General features: G+C 52.5%; 2 protein-coding genes across 2 annotated transcripts in view; one reads left to right on the top strand and one right to left on the bottom strand.

Moving 5' to 3' along the window:
- The window catches only part of LOC309684386 (olfactory receptor 14C36-like), a gene marked incomplete at both ends in the record, with an annotated part of 283,296 nt that overhangs the window by 111,283 nt on the left and 144,687 nt on the right, over window positions 1-27,326 (top strand). The window lies entirely within an intron of this gene.
- LOC309684407 (olfactory receptor 14J1-like) lies at window positions 1,749-2,714 on the bottom strand (the record flags this gene model as incomplete). The annotated part of the gene is made up of 1 exon (XM_082500330.1): window positions 1,749-2,714. One exon carries the CDS (start codon window positions 2,712-2,714, stop codon window positions 1,749-1,751), a length of 966 nt encoding a protein of 321 aa, XP_082356456.1.

The following is a 27,326-nucleotide window of genomic DNA, read 5'->3' as shown; positions in this document are numbered from 1 at the left end:
CACTTTGGCTACAACAACCCCCGCCAATGCTACAGGCTTGGGGAGGAGTGTCTGGAAAGCTGCTCACAGAGAGGGACCTCTGTTGTTGGTTGATAGCGGCTGAACATGAGCCAGCAGTGTGCCCAGGTGGCCAGGAAGGCCACCGGCATCCTGGCATGTATCAGGACTAGTGTAGCCAGTAGGACCAGGGAGGTGATTTTCCCCCTGTATTGGGCACTGGGGAGGCTGCATCTTGAGTACTGTGTTCACTTTCGGCCCCCTCACCACAAAAAGGACGTTGAGGCGCTGGAGCGTGTCCAGAGAAGGGCAACGAAACGGGTGAGGGGTCTGGAGCACATGTCTTATGAGGAGCGGCTGAGGGAACTGCGGTGGTTTAGCCTGGAGAAAAAGAGGCTGATTGGAGACCTTATCGCTCTCTAAACATATCTGAAAGGAGGTGGCAGAGAGGTGGGTGTCGACGTGTTCTGTCAGGTAACGGGTGTTAGAACAAGAAGAAATGGTTCAAGTTGAGCCAAGGGAAGTTTTGACTGGGTATTAGGAAGAATTTCTTTACTGAAAGGGTCATCAGGCATTGGAATGCGTTACCCAGGGCAGTGGTGGAGTCCCCATCCCTGCAGGTGTTTAAGGGTCATGTAGTTATTGTGCTGAGGGACATGGTTTAGTGGTGGGCTTGTCTGTGTTAGGTTAATGATTAGACTATGTGATCTTACAGGTCTTCTCCAATCTAGGAAATTCCGTGATACTGTGATTCTGTGATGATGGCGCTGGGACAACTTCCCCGGGGTGTCCAGTGAGCACAGGCACAGCCCAGACCCTGCTCTGCTGGTCCCTCATGTCTCTCGCAGGAGCCCGGCTGTGCCAGGACACTGCTGTGTGCCCCCACCCTGCACATTCCCACACTTCAGCTCTTCCCTGGGGTTCTCTTCTCTAGGGCACTTGCCAGCCCCGCCAGCCCAGACACTCCCTGAATCTGGCCACCTCCTGCTCTCTCCCAGCACAGACCAGCAGAGCAGCCCCATTGGCAATGGTCCACCCAGCCTTCATGCTGAGGAGATATCCACCCCAGGCAGCTTGGAGCCCCCCCTGCCAAATGTACTTCCCAGAATATCATGAGAGAATTGGCCCAGGGCACCCTCAGGAAGGTCCTTTGGCCCCAGGGACAGGGCAGCCTGCCCCAAGCTGCCTCACCGCAGCAAAGAGTTCCTCTTGCCATGTCTGCCCTGCACACACACGGTGCCCTGCTCTTCTCCCGCCACAGACCATCTGCCCTCACAGCCTTTTCCTGAGACAGTTCATCCGTGCTGGCCTGGCCAGCCGTTCCTGCACCCCCTCCCCAGGCGTCCCACAGCCCCCGAGCTGGTGGTGCAGCTCTGCAGAGCCGGGGGCTGTGGTGCCCAGGGCCATGCTGGTCAGGCTGGGAGGCAGACCCAGCTCAGGTGGCTCCTGCCCCCTCCACCTCAGCACACAGACGTGGCCCCTGCATCTATAGAGAAGTTCTCGGAGAAAGGATCTCAGACAAACAAGTCAGTGCAGGGTCCTTCAGTTTTTTAAAAACAAAGAGAGAACAGTTTCTTATTTACACTAAGTCTGTGACTCCCACAACACAGACAGATCCTGACATAGCAATTGGATAAAGGATGATTCTTCACATTTATTGACAGCATTAACAAAACCCAGAAAAGCCAAAAAACAAACAAATGAAAGGAAAAAAAAGTACTAAATACAATATGGGCCTGTGATGAGTTACATCATGTGTAATATGTAGAAGGTGGGCAGTTCATTGCTGCTTCTGACAAGATACCAGTCATCAGTTTCCACAGGGCATCCTTGAGTTCCTGGTTCCTCATGCTGTAGATGAGAGGGTTCACTGCTGGAGGCACCACCGAGTACAACACTGCCACCACCAGGTCCAGAGATGGGGAGGAGATGCAGGGGGGCTTCAGGTGGGCAAACACTCCAGTGCTGAGAAAGAGGGAGACCACGGCCAGGTGAGGGAGGCATGTGGAAAAGGCTTTGTGCCGTCCCTGCTCAGAGGGGATCCTCAGCACCGCCCTCAAGATCTGCACATAGGACAGTACAATGAATACAAAACACCCAAAGACTAAACAAGCACTAACCACAAGAAGTCCAAATTCCCTGAGGTAGGAGTGTGAGCAGGAGAGCTTGAGGATGTGGGGGATTTCACAGAAGAACTGGTGCAGGGCATTGCCCTGGCAGAGGGGCAGTGAGAATGTATTGGCCGTGTGCATGAGAGAATTGAGAAACCCACTGCCCCAGGCAGCTGCTGCCATGTGGACACAAGCTCTGCTGCCCAGGAGGGTCCTGTAGAGCAGGGGTTGGCAGATGGCAATGTAGCGGTCATAGGCCATGACGGTGAGAAGAGAAAACTCCGCTGAAATGAAAAAGACAAAGAAAAAGAGCTGGACAGAACAATCTGCATAGGAGATGGCCCTGGTGTTCCAGAGGGAATTGGCCATGGCTTTGGGGAGAGTGGTGGAGATGGAGCCCAGGTCAAAGAGAGAGAGGTTGAGGAGGAAGAAGTACATGGGGGTGTGGAGGCGGTGGTCACAGGCGATGGCAGTGATGATGAGGCCGTTTCCCAGGAGGGCAGCCAGGTAGAGGCCCAGGAAGAGCCAGAAGGTCAAGAGCTGGAGTTCTCGTGTGTCTGCAAATGCCAGGAGGAGGAAGTGGGTGATGGAGCTGCTGTTGGACATTTGCTGCTTCTGGGCAGGGGCACCTGTCCAAGGAGGGAAACAGAGTAAGTCAATGGAGACTTCTGTAAGAAAAATGAAAGCCATTTCCCGTAGGCTCTATTTCTGTTGCATACACTCCCTTTTCATTTTCCAGGAGACCTTCCTCACGTCCATGGCTGGAGTTCTGGTTGGCGTTGGCTGCCTCTGCCGTGAGGAGCAGGGCGCTGCCCAGTGGCTGCCACGGAGTCAGCCCTGCTCTGCAGCAGGGAGTTCATAGGGAGGGTGGCGGCAGGAGCCAGTCCTGGTGTTCTGCTTTGGCTGAGGAACCCACACCTAATGCAGATGGGCTTTTCAACATCTGAACTCTCACTGCTATGGAACAGGAAAAGAAGAAGGCAGTTGGAGAGGTTTGGAGTATTTTAAAGCTGCCCCATCTCACCTGGGCATTGTTCTTGGATTTCAGAAAACCTCAGCATTTCTGCTGCACTCCAGGAGAACAGAGGGAGTGCTGTGAGACATGAGGATTGCCTGGGGCAGAGAGCAGAGACAGGGGAGATGGTTTGTCCCTCCGTCTTGCACCGTCATGAGGTGGAGGGGGATTACCCTCTTGTATTATGCCATCAGACAGTGCTGAGAGCAGAAGGATCCATCTCAGACTATGAAATGTCTCACCCTTTCTCAAGGTCTCAGCAGCCCACCTCTAGCCAAGGACACCCACAGCTCATTTCACCCACCCAACAGCATTTCCTCAGTCACAGAGTCTCTGTGTTTCTCTGTGGGGCTTTCCGATAACACAAAGGTGCTATGGGACAGGTTGCCATCCTGGAGGGCAGCTCACAGCTTCCATAAACACCCAAAGGACTTACCCAATTTTGGTGATCTCAGTGAGAGATTTTGCAGGGGCTAAAGAGCAGGTGCCACAGATCCCGCTGAGACTGGAACAGGGATGCTGGTTCTGTCTGTAGCCCCCAGAGATGGAAACCAAAGACACAGACTCAGGAAAGCTCCTTATCTCTACATGAACCCTCCTTTGATCTTTCATTTGAAAGTCCTCTTGGTCATGTGCCACTGCCCACCCAGCCAACCAAGAGAAGAAACAGCAAAAGAAATTTACCTTCACATTAGGGGAACTCATTAAGGGAACATCTTGAAAAGTCCCTCCAGGAATGACCAGAGGTCATCTGGAGGTGTAAAGAGCCCTGACCCACACAGCACCCTCTTCAAAGCAGAAGGACATTGCCCAGCCTGCCCGGCACACGGCCCCCAGGCTGCAGGGACCCTGCTGGCAAGGACAGCCCTGACCACCCCTGCCTGCACACCGACCTTCACAGCCCTTCGACCGTTCCTGGGAGAAGGCAGCTGTCATGCCCTGTGCCTCTGATGGTGAAGGCAGGGAAGCCCCAATCTAGAGAATGTCCTCTTCTTCCACAGCAGAGAAATTATGAGCGTCCTTCTGAAAGATCCCACGGGCTGTGGGAGGTGCCAGCTGTTGGAGAACTCTCCAGCTACTGCAGCTGCTCTGCTTTGGGAAGAGCTCTCCCCCGACTCACCCTCAGCATCCTCCCTCTCCAGACTGCCTTCAACCTCTCTCTGCCTCCCTGCTCTGCCCTCGCTGCCTGCAGGCAGTGCCCTCAGCCCTGCTGCGCTGTGCAGAGGAGCTGCTCCTGGGCTGAGCTGTCTCTCTGCAGCGCTGCAAGCTTGCCAGGAGCTCCCTCCATCCCAGCAGCCCGGCCCAGCTCAGCAGCAGAGGACCAGCTGTGGCTTTCTCTGCCTCCTCCCCGCACTGCCCCAATCCCTCGAGGTGTCCCTGCGCCTCCAGGGCTGACAGCTCCTCCAAGGCAGCGGGGTCTCTCCTGGGGAGCAGAGTTTGAAGCACAATGAAGTCATCACTGACTGTCTCTTTCTGAACCCTGAATGGACTGATTCCTGCAGGTGGAATTGTCTGCCAGGTTGTGCGGACCTACAGGAGGTGTCCATGTTCCCCTCTGGAAACCCCCATTCCTGCCGCATTGCCAGGCAGGGCACGGAGGCAGTGATGGGCCGGGGATCATTCCCACCGGTGCAGGGCAGGGATTGAGCCAAGTCAATGAGGCATCTCAGCTCTCAGCAGTGTTCCTGAGGCCGGAGGGACATTCATCTTCTCCAGTGCACCCCACAGACCAACCAGAGGGGGAATTCCTCTTGCCTCAGCTCAGCTGCCCAAAATTGGTGTGAGCTGCTTCTCTGAGCTACCCTGTGATCAATGGAGACAGAGGCCAGGAGGGAGCTTTTCCGATGCAAACACCGGGTGACATTTGAGGTGCCAGAGGTGGTTCAGGACACATGCAGGGAACTGCATGCTCTAATGGAGCAATTTTGAGAGACAGGGCAGTATCCGTGTGCACTGGTGGGCAATCCCTTTGGCCAACGGAAAACATAGAAGATCACAGAATCACAGAATGGTAGGTGTTGGAAGGAACCCTCGGAGATCATCTAGTGCAACCAGCCTGCCAAAGTAGGGTCACCTAAAGCAGGTTGGACAGGAATGCAGCTGGACGGCTTTTGAATATCTCCACAGAAGGAGACTCCACAGCCTCTCTGGACAGCCTCTTCCAGTGCTTTGGTGCCCTCAAAGTAAAGACATTTTTCCTTGTGTTCAGATTGAATTTCCTGTGTTCAGATGGAATTTCCTGTGTTCCAGTTTGTGCCCATTTCCCCTTGTCCTGTCACTGGGCAGCACAGTCTGGCCCCATCTTCTTGACACCCTCCATTTAGATATTGATAAGCATTGAGGAGATCCCCTCTCAGCCTTCTCTTCTCCAGGCTCAACAGACGCAGCTCTCTCAGCTGTTTCTCATAAGAGAGGTGCTCCAGACCCCTGAACATCTTTGTAGCCCTCTACTGGACTCTCTCCAGCAGTTCCCTGTGTTTCTTTCACTGGGGTACCTAGAACTGGCCACACTACTCCAGATTCGGCCTCAGCAGGGCAGAGCAGAGAGGAAGGAAGACCTCCCTCCACCTGCTGCCCACGCTCTTTTGTAATGCACCCCAGGAGACCATAGGCCTTCTTGCCCACCAGGGCACATTGCTGGCTTATGGTCAACTTATTGTCCACCAGGACTCCCAAGTCCCTCTCGGCAAAGCTGCTTTGCAGCAGGTGAACCCCCAACCTTTACTGGTGCATGGGGTTTTTCCTCCCCAGGTGCAGGACCCTACACTTGCCCTGGTTGAACTTCATTATGTTCCTCTCCACCCAGCTCTCCAGCCTTTCCAGGTCTCACTGACAAGCCTGCCGTTTCCTCGGTCCTCCTTCTTGCTCTTTTTGAAGACTGGCGTGACTTTGGCTTTCCTCCAGTCTTCAGGCACCTCTCCTGTCACCCTGACCTTTCAAAGATGATGTAGAGCGCCTTCGTAATAACATCTGTCAGGTCCCTCAGCACTCCTGGGAATGACCCATCAGGGCGGTGGGTGTCAAGTTTGCCTAAATAATCTCTAGCCCGATCTTCCTCGACCAAGGGAAAGTCTTCATTATCTCAGATTCTTTCTCTTCGCTCCTGGGTCTGGGATTGCTGAGGGCCGGCCTTAGCAGTAAAGACTGAAGCAAAGAAGGTATCAGTAATTCTGCCTTCTCTGCATCTTCCGTCACCAGGGCACCCACCTCATTCAGTAGCAGGCCCACATTTTCCCTGGTCTGCCTTTTACTACTGATGTACTTGGAGAAGCCCTTCTTATTGTCCTTGACATCCCTTGCCAGGTTTAATTCCAAGTGGGCTTCAGCCTTCCTCGTTGCATCCCTACATACTCTCACAATGTTTATATACTCCTCCCAAGTCGCCACTCCCTTTTTCGACATTCTTTAAACTTCCCTCTCGCACCTGAGTTTTTCCAGAAGGTACTTGCTTGTCCATGCAGATTTCCTGCCTCCTCTGCCTGATTTATTACTCATAGGCATGCACTGATGTTGAGCTTGGAGGAAGTGGAGCTTTTCTATTAACCAGCTCTCCTGCACCCCCCTTCCTGTAACAGCCTTTATCCGTGGGATTCCTCCAAGTATGTCTTTGAAGAGGCCAAAGTCAGCTCTCCTGAAGTCCGGGCTTGTAATTCTACTTTTTGCCCTGCTTCTTCCACGCAGGATCCGGAACTCCACCATCTCATGGTCACTGCAGCCAAGGCTACCCCCAGCCTTCACATCCCCAACTAGTCCTCCTTTATTTGTCAGTAATACGTCCAGCAGTGCACCTCTCCTCATTGGTTTCCCCACCAACTGTGTCAAAAAGTTCTCATCAATGCTCTGCAGAAACCTCCGGGACTGTGTTTGCCTGTTGTTTCCAGCAAATATCGGGGTGGCTGAGGTCCCCCGTGAGAACCAGGGCCTGTGACCATGAGGCTATTTCCAGTTGTCTGTAGAAGGCCTCATCAACTTCCTCTTCCTGATCTGGTGGTCTGTAGTAAACACCCACAGCAGTGTCTCCCACATTTCCCTGTCCCTTAATTCTTAACGATAAGCTCTCAGCACATTCTTCATCCAGCTGCAGGCAGAGCTCAATGAGTACCAGTTGCTCTGTCTTGTAGAAAGCAACTCCACCACCTCACACTGCTGACCTGTCTTTCCAAAACAGTACATAGCCATCCGTGACAGCATTCCAGTCCTGAGAGCTATCCCACCATGTCTCTGTAATTGCAATGAGACCATGGCCCTGTGGCCATCATCCCCTCTGGAAGGGTTTTGTGGAAAGGAAGGCTGGGACACTGTGTCAGGGTTTTCACTGAAGGAAGTATTGACCCAGAAGCCTCATCATTTTACTGCTGTCCTTCAGTCCTTGTACCCAACACATGTCCTTCAGACATATGTCCTTAAACACATCTCCTCCCAGAAATGGAGGAAAATATGCCAAAGAAAAAGAAGTCATTATCAGGGGATTTGTTGGGAAACAGCACAGGATGGGCTCAAAGATGTCTCCCTTATCTTGTCAATGTCTTCTCTTTCAGCAGTGCGCCATGCCCAGAGTAGCTGTTCAATAGCAGCTCCAATACCCAGTTCCTCCTTCTGGCATGTGCTGACACTCGGGAGCTGCAGCTCTTGACCTTCGGGCTCTTCCTGGGCATCTACCTGGCTGCCCTCCTGGGAAATGGCCTCATCATCACCGCCATCACCTGCGACCACCGCCTCCACACCCCCATGTACTTCTTCCTCCTCAACCTCTCTGTTCTTGACCTGGGCTCCCTCACCACTCTCCCCAAAGCCATGGCCAATTCTCTGTGGGACACAAGGGCCATCTCTTACTTAGGATTTGCTCTTCAGGTGTTTGTGTTTTTTTTTTTTTTTTTTTTTTCTATGTTGCAGCAGAGCTTTCTCTTCTCACTGTCATGGCTTACAAACACTACATTGCCATCTGCCAACCCCTGCACTACGGGACCCTCCTGGGCAGCAGAGCTTGTGTCCGCATGGCAGCAGCTGCCTGGGGCAGTGGGTTTCTCAATTCTCTCCTGCACACGGCCAATACATTTTCACTCCCCCTCTGCCAGGGCAATGCCCTGCACCAGTTCTTCTGTGAAATCCCCCACATCCACAAGTTCGCGTGCTCAGACACCTACCACAGAGAAGATGCAGTACTTGTGATTAGTATTGTTTTTGGATTTGGTGGTTTTGTTTTGATTGTGGTGTCCTATGTGCAGATCTTGAGGGCTGTGCTGAGGATCCCCTCGGAGCAGGGGCAGCATAAAGTCTTTCCCATGTTCCTCTCTCACCTCCTCATGGCCTCTGTTTGTCAGCACATCAGCGTTTACCCACCTGAAGCCCCTGTCAATCTCGCCTCCCTATCCCTTGACCTGGTGGTGTCAGTGCTGTACTCAGTGGTGCCTCCAGCAGAGAACCCCTCATCTACAGCATGAGGAACCAGGAGCTCAAGGATGCTCTGAGAAAAACGATGGTTGGATGTTTTTCAGAAGCAACAGAGTGCCTGTTTTCTTCTGTACAGCATTCAGTGTAACTCATTACAGGCCCAGAATGTTTTCTCAGGTTTTTGCTGTGTGTGTGTGTTTCTTTGTTTTTCTTGTTATAATGTTGTGCTCAGCAAAATTGTATTATTCTTCCCACTTCTAATTCATTGTGTACCTGTAGAATTTGACCCACAGACTGTGTAAATCAGGTGCAGTGCTCTCTGTGTATTCAAACAAAAGAAAGGACCCTGCAGTGACTTGTTTGTCCTAGATCCTTCCTCTGAGACCTCTGTAAAGACCCAGGGCAGTGCCTGTGTGCAGAGGTGGAGGGGAACGAGTCCCAGCACAGCAGCACTGCCAGGGCGCACCAGCCTCGGTCTTGCCAGAGCTTCTCTCTTGCCACTCCCACGCCCTCCTTTGGAGCCCTTGTGTAGGTGTAAGGCCTCAGGGGTCACAGTCCTGCTGTGTGGTAGTCCTGTGACTGCAGGCAGGGACAGGCCATGAGCACTTCTGTGACACAGCTGACCTCTATAACGGCATCTCCATCATGACAGGGCATGTCCTCAGCACAGTGCTTGAAGGCTTCGGTCTTCTTCCAAAGTTGCTCTCAAGAACATGCCCAAGGAATAGACTCTAAAGAGCCTTGTTGCTTTGTTTGTTCTCTGTGGGCTCAGTGTGATGAGACTGTGGTCCCAGGATGGCCTTCTAGGGACTTAGGGCTGGTTCAGGTGTTGCTTGTTGGTGGCCAGGGCCCATGCAGACAGTGAATGGTCTCCAACGAACCTGCCTGGGGCTCTGCAGCAGTTCATAGGGCTGATGGCAGAGCAGCGTTTTTCTAGAGGGACTTGGGAGCTGCCAGAAGAGCACAAGGGATCTGCAGGGACAGCGTGTGCCAGGGAGTCAGCAGTGAATGGTGCCGACTGAGCATGAACCTGTCCATTGTGGTGTCACCCACAGACAACACACCAAATCTGTGTATGAGCCTGCAAATGAGAGCTCTGCAGCCGCGAGGGAGACAGCTGGCACAGGGAAAGGAGTCTGGCAAGTGATTCATTTTACCCTCAGTGAACTTTCATAGACTGGATCCAGCGCAGCACCCAAACACATCTCACAGCACTGGAGTAAGGCAGGGTACCTCTGAGCACATTCCATGGCCACCTAAGAGCTTGTGTGGGAGGTGCTCAGTGGCAGTGACCACCATCAGCTGGGTCTGCCTCCCAGCCTGACCAGCACAGCCCAGCAGAATCAGCCCATTGGTCCTGGGCACCACAGCTCACTTGCTCTGCAGAGCAGCATCACCAGCTCGAGGGCTGTGGGGACCATGGGGACAGGGCGCAGCAATGACTGGCTGAGCCAGCACAGGCGTGCTGACCTTGGGAAAGGCTCTGTGGGCAGGTGGGATGTCCTGGGAGAAGAGCAGGGAACGGTGTGTGTGCAGGGGAGACATGGAAAGAGAAACACTTGGCTGTGAGTGCCAGCTTGGGCCAGGTTGCCCTGCGGCTGGGACAGCAGAAGCTGCCAGAGGAGCGCCGGGGCCAGGACTCTGTGCTTTCCTGGGGAGCGCCGCTGGTAACGGGGGCTGCACGCTTCCTGGGATGGGATCTCCAGGACATGACAGCAGAAGAGACACTGCTACTTACCTCTGTTTCCTCCTTGCTGCAGGGCCCAACCAGACCGGGCTGCTCTGCTCGGCTGGGGAGAAGGTAGAGGAGTGGGGATTGCTGGGAAGGGGCTGGGACGGCTGGGCTCAGAAACGCTGGGGAGGGAGAAACACCAATGTACAGCTAAAGTGTGTGAGCGTGCAGGGTAGGGGCACACAGCAGTGTCCTCACACAGCCCGGGCTCCTGGGAGAGACACACAGGAGCAGCAGAGCAGGGTGATGTCTCTGCCTTTGTTCATGGGACACCCCAGGGAAGCTGCCCCGGGGCAATCGTCACAGGGCAGCCACTAACAAGCACCGTTTCCAGCACTGCCCTCTCGCCCAGCTCAGAGAGGTTCTTCTTCCCTCCACAGAGGAACATTGAAAGACGAGGTGTGAAGACCATGTTTGCGTTGTACAGAGGAGACAGAAGCATACACATTGCGTGCGGGTGGTAAGATGAACCCAAGTGAGCACAAACGCCACCAGCTGTTCTTAGGGGTGCCATGAAGGACTGTGGGACAGACGGTGTCTTGAGGTCACACGACCTGGAGAGTAAGGTCCCCTGGCAAACCCCCTTAATGCAGCACTGGAATGTGCATCCTTGAACTGAGGTACCCCTGTTCATTCTTCATGATTTGGGGCATCTCAGATGAGTGAAGAGCAGGAGGACACACCACAGGGCTGAGGTGCCAGCCAGCCTCTGGGACTGGCAACAGGAGGCCAGGGAGACACTACGACTGCTGCAATGCTCTGCCTCTGCCTGTGGAAGGGAAGGACTCGTTTCTCCAAACACCCCTGTGTGTATGAGGTGTGTACGAGGTGTACGAGGAGTGCATGAGGCCAAATGAGGTGGGGACACCTCACAGCCCTGACATTTGTGTGACTGACTCCAGGAACAACCCACACTGTCCCAATGAGGTTCATCTCACCTGCCTTGGACAGGCTCATTACCAATTCCTCTGTCTGCTATGTTATCCCTCCTTGGCTTTCTGGCCAAGAAAGGGGAGGGGGACAATCAAACCTCCTTGATGCAGTTTCCCCTCCTGCAAATGGGGAACATCACCAACACTTTGACAAATCTCTTCATCCTCTTTCATGACTTGCCCAGTATCTTCCTGCATTAAAAGGCTGCCAGGCTCTTCCTTGTTGTGCATGATGGGAGGGGGAAGGCCAATGGGCATCAGCTGAAAAACATGAAGAAAATCTTTCTCCCCATCAAGATAGTCAAGCACTGGAGGAGATCTCTCAGAGAGCTTATGTCATCTCTATATTTCATGGAATCATAGAATGGTTTAGGTTGGAGGGGAATTTAAAAACCATCTACTTCCAACCCTACTGCCATAGGCAGGGACACCTCCCACTAGACCAGCTTGCTCAAAGCCCCATCCAGCCTAGCCTTGAACACCTCCAGGGACGGGTCATCCACCACTTCCCTGGGCAACATGTTCCAGTGTCTCACCACCCTTGGAGTAATGAATTTGTTCTTAATATCTAATTTCAATCTCTCCTCTTTCAGTTTAAAACCGTTACTCATCATCCTATCGCTACACTCCCTGAAAACAGTGCCTCCCCAGCTCTACTGTAGGCCCCCTTTAGGTACTGGAAGGGTCTATAACGTCTCCTTGAAGCCTTTTCTTATGCAGGCTGAACAACCCCAACTCTCTCAGCCTGTCTTCAGAAGAGAGGTGCTCCAGCCCTCTAATCATCTTTGTGACCCTCCTCTGGACTCACTCCAACAGGTCCATGTCCTTTTTCTGTTGGAAGCTCCAGAGCTGGATGCAGTACTCCAGGTGGAGTCTCACAAGAGCAGAGTAGAGGGGAAGAATCACCTCCCTCGACCTGCTGGCCATGCTGCTTTTAATGAAGCTCAGGATGTGCTTGGCTTTCTAGGATGCAGGCACACATTTCTGGCTCATGTTGAGCTTCTCATCCACCTCAGTCCTTCTCCTCAGGGTTTCTCTCTATCCATTCTGCACCCAGCCTGTATTTGTGCTTTGGTTGATTTCCTCTTGCAACTCTAAACTTCAAACATTTTTGGTGTTGTTATTCTCTTTGCTTGGTTTTGTCTTGTTTTAATAAGTGATTTCTCAGCGATTTTTTGTGCTCTGTTTGCAAAGGCAAGTGATCATAAAATTGGGGTGGGATGCAGTGAGAGGGACACGGGAGCGCGGTGCCAGTGTAGGTGCCTGGGACCCTCTGCCCAGGCTCCAGCTACAGCTTCCCAGGGGCTCTGGTCTCCAGCAGCTCCTCTGGGACTGCAGCCAGGCCCAGGCAGGTGCTTCGGAGAGGCAGGTACCTCTGGAGGTACCACTGGGTACTGATGGTCAGACAGCGGAGCGCTGCCTGGAAGCCTGAGACATTTTGACATGTGTATGAGCACGACCTCATCAGCTGAAACAAGAGAATACTTTTAATAAACATTTGGTGTTCTCCCATGAGATGTAGATGAGGAGTTTTCAGGATGTCCATTGACAGCAAGACGAGAGCTACTGACCTTTCCCTCTCTTTGCATTGTCAGGACTCTCTCTTTCAGCCTCTGAATTTAATCTCCCTCACCTTTCACGTATTTCCACCTATCCTAAAGGAAGTGACCATGTCTGAAGGCACCTTTCCAGCCGTGCACGTGCACAGAAGCACTTGTGATTGCTCTCTACATTTCCCTTCCCCTTCCTCTTTCATCATTCAGACACCTCTCAACAATCCCACTGCTGCATTGAGCTTCAGGCAGTTAAAATTTGTCTTTCAGTAGTCTGTTAAATTCTGGGTTTAGGACATCTCTTCATTTGTTCTTATTTCCATAAGAACAGGTTCAACAAGGCTTTAGGTTCAACAAGGTTTCAGGTTCAACAAGGCCAAGTGCCGGGTCCTGCCCTTGGGTCACAACAACCCCATGGACACTACAGGCTTGGGGCAGAGGGGTTGAAAAGATGCCCGGCAGAAAAGGACCCGGGGGTGTTGGTTTACAGCTGACTGAATATGAGCCGGCAGTGTGCCCAGGTGGCCAAGAAGGCCAACAGCATCCTGGCCTGTATCAGGAATAGTGTGGCCAGCAGGACTAGGGAACTGGCCATACCCCTGTACTTGGCACTGGTGAGGCCCCACCTCGAGTACTGTGTTCAGGTTTGGGTCCCTCACTACAAGAAGGACATTGAGGTGTTGGAGCGTGTCCAGAGAAAGGCAACGAAGCTGGTGAGGGGTCTGGAGGACAAATCTTATGAGGAGCGGCTGAGGGAACTGGGGTTGTTTAGCCTGGAGAAGAGGAGGCTGAGGGGAGACCTTATTGCTCTCTATAGTTCCCTGAAAGGAGCTTGTAGAGAGGTGGGGGCTGACCTCTTCTCCCTGGTGACAAGTGATAGGACAAGAGGAAATGGGTTCAAGTTATGCCAGGCAAGGTTTAGATTGGATATTAGGAATTTTTGTTTCACTGAAAGGGTTATCAAGCATTGGAATAGGCTGCCCAGGGAGGTGGTGGATTTGCCATGCCTGGAGATGTTTTAAAAAAGGGGGTAGATGTGGTACCTGGGGACATGGTTTAGAAGTGGTTCTGTCAGGGTAGGTTAATGGTTGGATTTCATGATCCTAAACGTGCCTTCCAGCCTCAACAATTCTATGATTCTATGATTCTATTCTATGAAATCCATGCTGATGTTTCTTGGACATGTTCTTCTGTTATCGGTGCCCAGAAATGTCACCAAGGAGGGCTCTGACTGATGGCACAACACTCCTCACCAAAGTGAGCTTGTACAGCCACTGGCTCCCTGGGTTGCACATTTGGACTCTTTCAAAGACAGGTGCTACACTTGCTTGTCCTCTCTCACCAGAGACCTCTGCCAATCCCATGACCTTTCAAGAGGGATACTCCAAAGAAATATTGATCTTCCCCTGTAACCTCATTACCACTCTTCTCCCTGTTACACACTGTGTGTACTTTCTCTAATCTTTCAGATGCTTACCCTTCTCCTGAGACAATGTTCATTTCTAAAGTCATTTTTGCAGATGTAGACTCTCTGGGCAAAGGCCCTTTCCATTCTTCGCCAGTTTTCTCCTCCCCTTACTCTTTCTTCACTCAGATACCTCTCACCTGTGCTGCTGCTTTGACTTTCAAGGAGTTCAGAGTTTGCCTGTCTTTAAACAATCTAATTGTCTCCTCAGCCAACTCCTTAATTGTGTTTATATGTCTTGTCTATCTACCTTCCTAAACTCTTTCTCATAAGAACTCCCTTGTAGAAAGGCAGCCTCATTAGAGGTAGCTTGTCCTGAGCGTGTGATTGCGGACTGTGTGTTATTGTTTAGGAAATCTGATTATGCTTTACTTTTCTTTTCTTACAAACAGGAAAAGTTCTCCTGCGCCTGGGTGCAGCCAGGGCTCTGAGGAGCGCAGGTGGGAGATGGGGCAATGGAGCTGTGACATCCAGCTGCAGACTTCAGTGGAGAAGTCTGATGCAAGGACCAGGGGTGTCAGTCCCAGGTGGCCAATGTCAGAAATGGGGAGGGTGGGGAGGTGAGGAGCAAAGCTGTCCTACAGTGTCAGACCTCCAGGGACTGCTTCTCTTCCCTATCCAGACCCCCTGAAGGGACACCCTGTATCCAGAACAATCAGAGAATGCTTCTATCCTAATCATAAGTGATAATCGGGAGTAATACATTATATCCTTAAAAATAAAAAAGACATTTTTCTTAGGTGCGCTTTGAAATCTCCTCCTTAATTACACTCTGAAACCTCTCTAATTGGCTGTACAAGTCTTGAAGATTCGAAGAAAATTACAAGAACTATGAACACCTTGTTAGAGCTTTCTGTCTTTTAATGAGCCCCACGGTGTATTTGGTGCTGAGTCCATGAGCCTCAGGCACTGAGAGAAGATTGAACAAAGTGCTCCAGAAGTCCAAGTCAGAAGCAAAGTACCTTGAAGCCTTGATTGGCCCCACTGAGGGTCCTTACTGCCAAAGTCTCCCCAGGGACTCGTTAGAGGAGATAACTGGAGGCTGTGGCTGCAGGTAGGCAAAGGCACTGTGCAGGTGGCTGTAACGCTGAGGAACCCCTTGGCTTGGTTGATGCAGCAGAAAGGCCAAACCTTGACCATCAGGCCCTGGGAAGGCAGGTCCTGCCCCTCACTGGTGGCTCAGGGCTCTTCCTGGGGGCAGTGGGGTGTGAGGGTGAGTGAGGTCGAGTGTAGGAAAATTCTGTGACAACTCCTGCCCTCCCAAAAAGGGGCAAGGAAAAAACAAAATCCAGAGTCCCAAAAGAATCGTAGAATCATTGAGAATTGCAAAAGACCTTTAAGATCATAGAGTCCAACTGTAAACCTAACACTGCCGTGTCCACCACTAAACCATGTCCCTATGTGCCACATCTGCACATCCATTAAATACCTCCAGGGATGGTGACTCAACCACTTCCCTGGGCCGCCTGTTCCAGTGCTCAAAAGCCCTTTAGCTGAAGAAATTTTTCCTAATACGCAATGTAAATCTCCCCTGGAGAAACTTGAGGCCATTTCCCTCAAGTCCTCTCTCTCATTACTTGGGAGAAGAGACCAACCCCCACCTTGCTACAACGTCCTTTCAGGGAACCGTAGAGAGTGAGAAAGTCTCCCCTCAGCCTCCTCCTGTCTGAACAACCCCAGTTCCCTCAGCCGCTCCCCACAAGACTTGTCCTCCAGACCCCTCACCAGCTTCGTTGCCTTTCTCTGGACACGCTCCAACACCTCAGTGTCCTTCTTGTCATGAGTGGCCCAAAACTGAACACAGTACTCGAGGTGGGGCCTCACCAGTGCCGAGTACAGGGGGACGATCACTTTCCTAGTCCTGCTCACCACACTATTACTGGTACAAGCCTGGATGCTGTGGGCCTTCTTCGCCACCTGGGTACACTGCCAGCTCATATTCAGCCACCAACACCCCCAGGTCCTTTTCTGCTGGGCATCTTTCCAGCCACTCTGCCCCAAGCATGTAGCGCTGCGTGAGGTTGTTGTGACCCAAGGGCAGGACCCGGCTCTTGGCCTTGTTGAACCCCACACCATTTGCCTCGGCCCATGGATCCAGCTTGTCCAGATCCCTCTGCAGAGCCTTCCGACACTCAGGCAGATCAACACTCCCACCTTAATTGGTGTCATCTGCAAACTTACTGAGGGGGCACTCCACCCCCTTGTCTAGATCATTGATAAAGATATTAAAGAGAACCGGTCCCAGTACTGAGCCCTGGGGAACATCACTTGTGACCGGCCGCCAAATGGATTGAACTCCATTCAGCACCACTCTTTGGTCCAGGCTGTCCAGCCAGTGTTTTACCCAGCAGAGTGTACACCTGTCCAAGCCATGAGCAGCCAGTTTCTCCAGGAGAATGCCGTGGGAAAACGTGTCAAAGGCTTTAATGAAGCGCAGGTAAACAACATCCACAGCCTTTTCCTCATCCACTAAGCCGGTCACCTTGTCATAGAAGGAGGTCAGGTTTCTCAGGCAGGACTTGCCTTTCATAAACCCATGCTGGCTGGGTCTGATCGCCTGGTTGTCCTGTATGTGCTGCATGATGGAACTCGGGATGATCTCCTCCGTAACCTTCCCCAGCACCGAGGTTGGACTTATAGGCCTGTAATTCCCCAGGTCCTCCTTCTGGTCCTTCTTGTAGATGGGCACCACGTTTGTTATCTTCCAGTCAACTGGGACCACCCCAGTTAGCCAGGAATGCTGATAGATGATGGAAAGTGGCTTGGTGAGCACTCCCACCAGTTCCCTCAGTACCCTTGGGTGGATCTCATGCGGCGCCATAGACTTGTGTATTTCTAAGTGATGTAGCAGGTTCCTCACCATTTCCCCTTGGATTGTGGGGGCTTCATTCTGCTCCCCAACCCTGTCTTCCAGCTCAGGGGGCTGGGTACCCAGAGAGCAACTGGTCTTACTCTTAAAGACTGAGGCAAAGAAGGCATTAAGTACGTCAGCCTTTTCCTCATCCCTGGTCACTGTGTTTCCCTCCACATCCAATAAAGGATGGAGATTCTTCTTAGCCCTCCTTTTGTTGATGATGTATTTACGAAACATTTTTCATTGTCTTTTATGGCATGGCCAGATTAATTTCTAGTTGGGTTTTAGCCCTTCTACTTTTCTCCCTGCATAACCTCATGACATCCTTGCAGTCCAACCGAGTTGCCTGCCACTTCTTCCAACTGTCATAAACCCCTTTTTTCCCCTCAGTTCCAGCCAAAGCTCTCTGTTCAGCCAGGTCTTCTTCCCTTATGGCTCATCTTTTGGCACATGGTGACAGCCTGCTCCCGTGCCTTTACAAGTTCCTTCTTGATGAATGTCCAGCCTTCCTGGACTCCTTTGCCCTTCAGGACTTCCTCCCAAGGGACTGTGTTAACCACACCCCTAAACAGGCCAAAGCCCACCCTCCAGAAGTCCCAGGTGGCAGTTCTGCTGACCCCCCTCCTGACTTCTCCAAGAATTGAAAATTCTGTCATTTCATGATCACTATGCCCAAGACGGCCTCCAATCCTCACATCCCCCACAAGCCCTTCTCTGTTGGCAAACAACAGGCCCAGTGGGGTGCTTCCCTCCTCTGCTCCCTCCCCACCTGTGTCAGGAAGTTATCCTCAACACACTCCAGGAACCTCCTGGGCTGTTTCCTCTCCACTGTATTGCATTTCCAGCAGACATCCAGTAAGCTGAAGTCCCCCATGAGGACAAGGGATGGCTATCGTGACACTTGTCCCAGCTGCTTCTAGAATATTTCAACTGTCTCTTCATCCTGGTTGGGTGGTCTATAACAGACTCCCACCATGATATCTGCCTTCTTGGTGTTTAACACCTCCCAGTACAGACTGGGTCCTGTCCCAGTACAAAGTGGATTATTTTAACGTGTCCCAGCATAGACTGGGCCCCATCCCAGTAGCAGTGGGATCCCCTGATCCCCTTGGAACGCAGAGTGGGCACCATCCAAGTACAAATTGCATCTCCTGGCAACCTCCCAGCACAGACTTGGCCCTTTCAAGTCCAAAATGGGTCCCTTTGAACCAAGCCCAAGAAGACTGGGCCCCGTCCCTGTACAAACTGGATCCCCAATCCAGTACAGACTGAGCCTTCTCACAGTATAAACTGCACCCCTTTAACCCCTCCCACTACAGACTGATCCCTGTGGCAGTACGAACTAGATGCTGTGGTCCCCTCCCAGTACAGACTGGGTTCCCTCCTGGTACAAACTGGATCTCTTGCTCCACTCCCAATACAGAACAGACTGTCAACAAATAGAGATTACTCCATTTAACCCCTTCGAGTACAGACTGGGTCAATGCCGAGTCCAAAATGGACTCCCCGGTCCCCACCCACTACCAACTGGCCACCTCCAATACAGTCTGGATCCTCTAACTTATGCCAGGACAGACTGGGCCCTGTCCCAGTCCAAACTGCATCCCCTGATTCCCTCCCAGTACAGATAGGGCCTTGTCCCAGTATGAAGAGAATCCCTTTAATTCCTCCCAGCGGAGAAAGAGCCTCTTCCTAGTCCAAAGTGGATCCCAGCACAGCTCCCAGTGCAGACTACTCTGTGTACCAGTACAAAATGGATCGCTTTAACACTGCCCTGTACAGACTGGGCCTCATCTCAGTACAGACTGGATCCCCCAGTTTCCTCCCAGTACAGTCTGGGCCCTCTCCACGTAGAAACGGGATCCTCTGAGCCAATCCCAGCAGAGTCTGGGCCTCGTCTCAGTACAAACAGACTGGGCCCTGTCCCAGTACAAACTTTATCCCTTTAGACCCTCCCAGGGTATACTGGGCCACCCTCCCAGTCCACACTGGAGCCCCTGGCCCCTTCCCACTACAGTCTGGGCTCTGTCACAGTACAAACTGGATCGCTCTAACCCCTGCCAGTACAAACTTGGCCCCTCCCACTACAAACTAGTCCTCTTTAACCCCTCCAAGTATAGGCTGAGCACGCTCCCAGTATAAACTGCATCCTCTCATCCCCTCCCAGTACGACTGGGCACTGTGCCATTTCAAACTGGATTTCATTAAACCCTTCCAGTACAGACTTGGTCCCCTCCCAGTAAAAACGGGCTCTGTTTAGCATCATGGAATGGTCTGGGTTGGAAGGGACCATTAAAGGTCATCTAGTGCAGACCCCCTGCCATGAGCAGGGACACCTTCAACTGGATGAGCTGTCTCCAAGCCCCGGCCAACCTGGCCTGGAATGTTTCCAGGGATGGGGCATCTCCTGTCTCTCTGGGCAACCTGGGCCAGTGTCTCACAATCCTCATTGTTAAAAGGTTCTTTATATCGAGTGTAAATTTCCCCCCTTTTAGTTTAAAGCCCTCACCCTTTGTCCTATCGCAACAGGCCCTGCTAAAAACTCTGTCCCCAGCTCTCCTGTAGGCCCCCTTTAGGTACTGGAAGGCCACAATAAGGTCTCCCCAGAGCATTCTCTTCTCCAGGCTGAACAACCCCAACTCTCTCAGCCTTTCCTCACAGCAGAGGTGCTCCAGCCCTCGGAGCATCTTTGTGGCCTCCTCTGGACCCACTCCAATAGGTCCATGTCTCTCCTGTGTTGAGGGCTCCAGAGCTGGAGCAGCACTCCAGGTGGGGTCTCACCAAAGCAGAGCAGAGGGGCAGAATGCCCTCCCTCGATCTGCTGGTGATGCTTCTTTTGGCTTTCTGGGCTGCGAGCACAAATTGCCAGCTCATGTCCAGCTTTTCATCCCCCAGTATACCCAAGTCCTTCTCGGCAGGTCTGCTCTCCATCCTGTCATCCCCCAGGCTGTATTGATATCAGGGATTGCCCCGACCCAGGTGCAGGACCCTTCACTTGGCCTTGTTGAACCTCATGCTGTTCATACGGGCCCACTTCTTGAGCCTTTCCCAGTCCCTCTGGATGACATCCTGTTCCCTGGGAGTGTCAATCGCAATACTCAGCGTGGTGTCATCAGCACCAATCTCCATCTGGACGTGAGGCCGTTGACCACTACTGGATGGGACCATCCAACCAGTTCCTCATCCACCAAACAATCCACCCTTCAAATCCATGTCTCTCCAGTTTCACAGAATCACAGAGTGGTCAGGGTTGGAAGGGACTTCTGGAGATCAGCTAGTCCAAGCCCCCTCCCAGAGCAGGGTCACCTACAGCAGGTTGCACAGGATGGCAACCAGGCGAGTTTGGAATGTCTCCAGAGTGGGAGATTCCCCCACCTCTCTGGGCAGCCTGTGCCAGTGCTCTGCCACCCTCAAAGGAAAGAAGTTACTCCTCATGTTAAGATGGAACTTCCTACATTCAAGTTTGTGCCTGTTCCCTATAGTCCTATCACTGGGCACCACTGACAAAAGACTGTTCCCATCCCCCTGGCACACTCCCTTTAAGTATATATAAGCATAGATAGGGTCCCCCCTCAGTCTCCTTTTCTCCAGACTAAAAAGTCCCAAGTCCCTCAGCCTTTCCTCATAAGACAGATGTTCCAATCCCCTCATCATCTTCGTAGCCCTTTTCTGGACCCTCTCCAGCAGTTCCCTGTCCTTCTTGAACTGGGAGCCCAGATCTGGACACAGTACTCCAGATGAGGTCTCACCAGGGCAGAGTAGAGGGGGAGGATGGCCTCCCTCGACCTGCTGGCCACACTCTGCTTGATGCACCCCAGCATGCCATTGGCCTTCTCGGCCACCAAGGCACATTGCTGGCTCATCGTCATCCTGTTGTCCACTGGGACATGCTGCTGCATGTTCCCCCAAGATCTTCCTTTCTTCCAGCTGGACAAGCCCAGCTTTTTCAGCTTCTTCTCACAGCACAAGTGCTCCAACCCTGACAACCTTGGTGGCCCTCCACTGAACGGGCTCCAGTTTACCAGTGTCTCTCAGGCATTGCAGGTGGTCAGAACCTGGGGGAGTGTTCTGGATCTGTTCTCAAATGTTCTGAGCCCAGGGCGGTAATCACTCCCACTGGCTGTGCTCCTGTTCCTACCACCCAGGATGCTTTTGGCCTTTGCTGACGGCTCCATATTTTGCCTAATGAAACCAAAGGACCACCAGAGCCTTTCCTGCAGTGCTGATACCAACCTATGCAGTCCCTGCCCTCTGTCACTTCAGGCCCTTAGTCAACCTCAGCGAAAGAACTTTAGATCTGTCCTTGTTGGATAACATGATGTTACTGTTGGCCTGTCCTTCAAGCCTGTCTAGGTCCCTTGGGATGGCAACCCTGCCCTCTAATATAGTGTCTGCTCTCCTCAATGAGGTGTCAGCTACTAATGTTATGAAAAAAGCATTTTCTCATCTCCTTTGGGTAATTAAAAGCCCTTGAAACATGGTGGAACCCGACTAGATACATCCGTATGGGCAGAACACTATGCATTCACCATGTTCTTCCAGGCCCGAGTACTCATCTCAGTTATTACCCATCTACTTATCCACCCAATCAGACCACAATGTCCTAACTGGACACAAGAATACTGTGGGGAATGAGGCTGATAGCATAGTGTTCGGCGCAGAGTCTAGTTGGAGGCCTGTAAGTAGCAGTGCTCCCCAGGGGTCAGTACTGGCCAGTCTTGTTCAACATGTTAATCAACGTCCTGGATGAGGGCACAGAGTGTACCCTCAGCAAGTTTGATGACATCTGTTGGAAGGGTAACACAGCAGGGCATAGGCAGTCCAGGAGGTTCTTGAATTGTATTGACGACAACTTTTTTCTCCCAGTGGTAGAGGAGCAAAGAAGGAGAGGATCTCTGCTGGACCTTGTCCTTACAACAAGGAAGGGTTGGTAGGCATTGTCTCAAGCTCAAGGGCAGCCTGGGCTGCCATAACCATGAAATGATCGAATTTGAGATCCTCAAGGCAGCGAGGAAGGTGCGCAGCAAGCTGACCACCCTGGGCTTTAGCAGAGCTGACTGTGTCTTCTTGAAGAATCTGCTTGGTATAGTGCCAAGATTGGATGAAGCACTGGAGGGAAGAAGGGCCCAAGTAAGCCAGTTAATATTCAAGGTTCACCTCCTCCAAGCTCAGGAGTCATGCATCCCTACAAAGAAGAAGGCAGGCAGAAAAGCCAGGAGGCCTGCATGGATGAACAAAGAGCTCCTGGACATGCTCACAAGTGAAAAGGAGGCCTATAGGGGGTGGAAACAGGGGCGGGAAGCCTGGGAGGAATACAGAGAAATTGTTCAAGCAGCCAGCGTTTGGGTTAGGCAAGCTAATGCCCAGATTGAACTAAATCTGGCCAGGAGCATCAAGACAAACAAAAAATCCTTCTTTAAGTATGTCAGCGAGAAAAGAAAGACTAGGGAAGATGTGGGCCCTCTCCGGAAGGAAATGCAAGAACTGGTCACCTGGGACAGAGACAAAGCTGAGGTCCTCAGTGACTTACTTGCCTCAGTCTTCACTGGCAAAGACTGCAGCCACACTACCCATGATACATAAGGCAAAGGCAAGGAGCTGGAAAATGAAGAACTGCCCACTGTAGGTGAAGATCAAGTACAAGACCACCTGAGGAACCTGAAGGTGCACAAGTCCACGGGACCTGATCAGACACATCCGCGGGTCTTGAGGGAACTGGCAGATGAAGTTGCTAAGCCACTGTCCCTCATATTTGAGAAGTCGTGGCAGTCTGGTGAGGTTCCCGCTGACTGGAAAATTTGGAAGAATAACCCCTGTTTTCAAAGAGGAAAGAAATGAAACCCCAGGGAACTACAGGCCAGTCAGTCTCACCTCTGTGCCTGGCAAGATCATGGAGCAGATCCTCCTGGAAACTCTGCTGAGGCAGATGGAAAATAAGGAGGTGATTGGTAGCAACTAAGATGGCTTCAGCCAGGGCAAGTCATGCCTGACAAATTTGGAGGCCTTCTACGAAAGGCCTTGCAGCGGCAGTGGACAAGGGAAGAGCAACTGATGTCATCTACCTGGACTTATGCAAAGTGTTTGACACTGTTCCACACAATATCCTGGTCTCTAAATTGGAGACACATGGATTCGACAGATGGACCACTCAGTAGATAAAGAATTGGCTGGACAGTCGCACTCAAAGTGTTGTGGTCAATTGCTCCGTGTCCAAATGGAGAGCAGTGATGAGTGGCATTCCTCAAGTGCTGTACAACATCTTTGTCAGCGACACGGAGAGGGAGATCGAGTGCACCCTCAGCAAGTTTGCTGATGAAACCAAGCTGTTTGGCGAGGTTGACATGCTGGAGGGGAGGGATGCCATCCAGAGGGACCTGGACAGGCTGGAGAGGTGGGCCCAAGCCAACCTCATGCAGTTCCACGAGGCCGGTGCAAGGTCCTACATCTGGGTTGGGGCAATCCCAAGCACAAATACAGGCTCGGCGGGGAATGGCTGGAGAGCAGCCCTGAGGAGAAGGACCTGGGTGTGCTGATTGACGAGAAGCTCAACATGAGCCAGCAGTGTGAGACTGCAGCCCAGAAGGCCAACCAGATCCTGGTGTCCATAAAAAGCAGCATGGCCAGCAGGTCAAGGGAGGTGATTCTGCCCCTCTACTCTGCTTTCGTGAGACCAAGCCTGCAATATTGCATCCAGCTCTGATACCCTCAACATAAGAAGAACATGGATGTGTTAGGGCAGGTTCAGAGGAGGCCCTGAAGATGATCAACGGTCTGGAGCAGCTCTCCTATGAGGACAGGCTAAGAGAGTTGGGGTTGTTCAGCCTGGAGAAGAGAAGGCTCCGGGGAGACCTTATAGCCCCTTCCAGTACCTAAAGGGTGCCTACAGGGGAGCTGAGGAAGGACTTTATACTAGGGCATGTAGTGATAGGATGAGGGGCAATGGCTTTTAACTGGAAGTGGGTGGATTTAGATTAAATATTAGGAAGAAATTTTTGACTTTAAGGGTGGTAAGGCACTGGTGGAGGTTGCCCAGAGAAGTTGTTGAGGTCCCATCCCTGGAGGTGTTTAAGGCCAGGCTGGATGGGGCTTTGAGCAAATTGGTCTAGTGGGAGGTGTCCCTGCCTATGGCAGGGGGGTTGAAACTTGATGATCTTCAAGGCCCCTTCCAACCTAAAGCATTCTGTAAACCAAGAAGTGCTTTTTTAAGTACATTAATAGCAAGAGGAGGTCTAAAGAAAACGCTGGACCGATAGTTGTTGAAGGTGGTCAACTGACTGATAGGGATGAAGAAAAAGCAGCAGTGTGCAATGCTTTTTTTTGCCTCACTCGTTAATCACGCATCTAGAGCTTGGGCTGCCCGGTCCCCTGAATCGGAGGACCACGAGTGTGGAAACAAAGACTTTCCATTTGTGGGACGGAAATTGTCAGAGAACAGCTGTATCAGCTGAATGTTCACAAGTCCATGGGGCCTGATGGGGTTCATCCCAGGGTATTGAAGGAGCTGCTGGATGTGCTGGCAAGACCTCCCACAAATTCTCTGGGCAACCTGTTCCAGTGCCTTACCACTCTCAAAGTGAAAAATTTCTCCCTAAAAACTAATCTAAATCTTCCTTCTTCCAGTATGAAGCCATTCCCCCTCATCCTATCATGTCCTGCCTAATTAATAAATCAGAGCAGATACACTGGACCTCAGCCAAGCACCAGAACCACGCTCAGATGTGTAACAAAGAAAGGCAGTACCAAGTGCCCAAGGTCCCATGCAAGGAAAAAGTTTTCTTCAGAGCATGCAGGGGTGGATGGCAGATGGCAATGGAAAGATGAAATGAGGTGACCCAAAGGAGAGCAAACCCTCAGGACCAGAGAGACGCAGGGCTGGACTGTGCAGCCGTGGCAGGAGAGGGCGTTGCTCTCTGGGATGTCTCTGCAGCCCTGCAGAGCCTGTGGTGCAGGGGAAGCTGATCTCCAGGAAGGACACGGTGCTTTGGAAAATGTCCTCAGCGATGGGCATCCCGTGATCCAAGAACACTGGGAAAATCATTGCTCTATTCCTTGATTGCATCAAAAAGGGGTGACTAAAGGCTGTTGGAGGAGCAGTGCCGACATCTGCTGGATGGAGATGGGACAGGACTTGCCTCACTGCAGCTGCATGAACAAAGGTACTGAACGTCCCAGAGGTTCTCTTGGGGTGTGTTACACGGCTGCTCTGAATGGTGGTCGTCATCCTGCAGGTATTGTGCTGTCCCTGCTGGCTGCATGCGGCTGTGCAGGAGAGCCCTGGCACCTCCCGTAGTGCCACAGGGTGTAGGTCACCTTCCAATGGAGCAGCTGCCCTGAATGAGGTTGGGCACTGTAGGGGTGTCTGTGAGAAACGGGCCATGGGTGCCAAAGGAGATGAGGTAAAGACAGCTGGTGGAGGAGGGAGAGTGTCACCACCATGCCCCACCAGCCTCAAAATGATGACTCCAGACACTGCCCTGTCCCTCTTAATATTTCCATCAGTTACGAGCACGTGTCTTAGACCACCTCTGGCACCTCATGTGTCACCTGTGCTTTGCATGGGTACAGGAGGTACAGGAGACTCCTGCCTTTCACTGCCTGGGTGTGCTGTCTCCTAGTGGGGCAAGACGAGGGGATTCTTGGACATAACTCTGTCTCCGAAAGGGAAATGGCACTGCAGGGAAGAAGTTTCTCTGCTCAGCAGAGGGAGAAAAGATCAGTGATGACTTCAGCTTGTTTCCCAGGTGGTTCCCCTGGAGCCCCAGGGACATCTCTGAGGGAGCCCAGAGGGGACAGAGGCAGTGCCACCGTGGGCTGGTCCTCTGCTTCTGAGCTGGGCCGGGCTGCTGGGCCGGAGGGAGCTTCTGGCAAGCGGGCAGCGCTGCAGAGAGACAGCTCTGCCCAGAAGCAGGACTGAGGGCAGTGCCTGCAGGCAGCGAGGGAAGAGAAGAGAAGAGAAGAGAAGAGAAGAGAAGAGAAGAGAAGAGAAGAGAAGAGAAGAGAAGAGAAGAGAAGAGAAGAGAAGAGAAGAGAAGAGAAGAGAAGAGAAGAGAAGAGAAGAGAAGAGAAGAGAAGAGAAGAGGTAAAGGCAGTCTGGGGTGGGAGGACAGGAGAGAGCTCACCGGGGGACAAACCTTCGCAGCCTTTCACATGGTAAGTCTCTGGCTGTGGGGCAATGCAGATGAGTTCCTGGCAGTGTCTCCTAGAGCTGGCACATGCCATGGCTGATAGGAGCTGTCAGGACGGCTCTCCTGGCTTGTTTGGTGTGGAGCAGAAGGATGTGCTTCAGAGCATGGATGTCCTGCTGCACCTTCAGAGAGACAATGACGGACAGCTGTCTTCTCCCAGGGATGGCTCCGGGGTTTGCAGATCGGTGTGCAGGCAGGGGTGGGCAGGGCTGTCCTTGCCAGCAGGGTTCCTGCACCCCGGGGGCTGTGTGCTGGGGCAGGGACTCTGCCAGGGTCAGCTCTGCGCCTGCCTCGCGAGCTCCCACGGCGTTGTAGGGAGAAGCTGTGGGAGGAAGGAGTGACCCCAGCATGGTAGGGTAGGGATGAGCAGGTCAGGGCATGGTGCTTCTGCTCTCAAGAGAGTGCAGCAGCACAGGTGAGCTCTACCTCATGATTTTTTTCAGAGGACCTCTTCAGCAGCACACCAACTCAGCAGCATCTTCCTGTTAGCAGCCACATCAGGTTCGCTGTGAACTGGTCTTTAGCCCCCACACACTCAGATATGCCCCTGGGCAGTGCCCCGTCCCTGGAGGTGTTGGCAGGCAGAGGTGGGCGCACAGCAGTGGGATGGGGTTTGTGAGCCCTGAGCAGGAGTTGAGCCGGGGACAGGGGGACAGCTGCCAGCAGCAGAGACACGGGCAGGGAGTGAGAGGGAGCTGCTGCCTGAAACACTGGTGAGGGGGATGTGGGCCCATCTGTGCTGTCCCTGAAGCACAGACACCTTCCCCTGGGCAGCTCCTGCCTGGTCTCCATTCCCAGCCAGGGCACATCTCTGCTCTCCAGCCCACGGGGTCTCGGGCACGCATTGACCCTGCAGCAGCCAGAGCCCAGCAAAGGACGAACCCCGGATTGCCGTCTGCCTAGCATGTCCCTCCTCCCTTGTCAGGAGTGTTGTGGCATTTCACTGCCGTCCCCTCCTGCCTGAGCTGCCCTTGTTCTCACCGTTGGATAAACTGAGGATAAACTGAGTCAGTGCGGGGGGTGGGGGTTGCGGGTGGCAGATTCAGCTCCTGTTCAGATGCCAACCCTTTGGGTCCTGCTCTGCAGTCGTG

This window comes from Vanellus vanellus, assembly GCF_965231255.1.
Source record: "Vanellus vanellus genome assembly, contig: HAP1_SCAFFOLD_70, whole genome shotgun sequence".
NCBI classification, from domain to species: Eukaryota; Metazoa; Chordata; class Aves; order Charadriiformes; family Charadriidae; genus Vanellus; species Vanellus vanellus.
The sequence above is the reverse complement of the archived record's forward strand: the minus strand, read 5'-3'. Positions and strand labels throughout refer to the sequence as shown.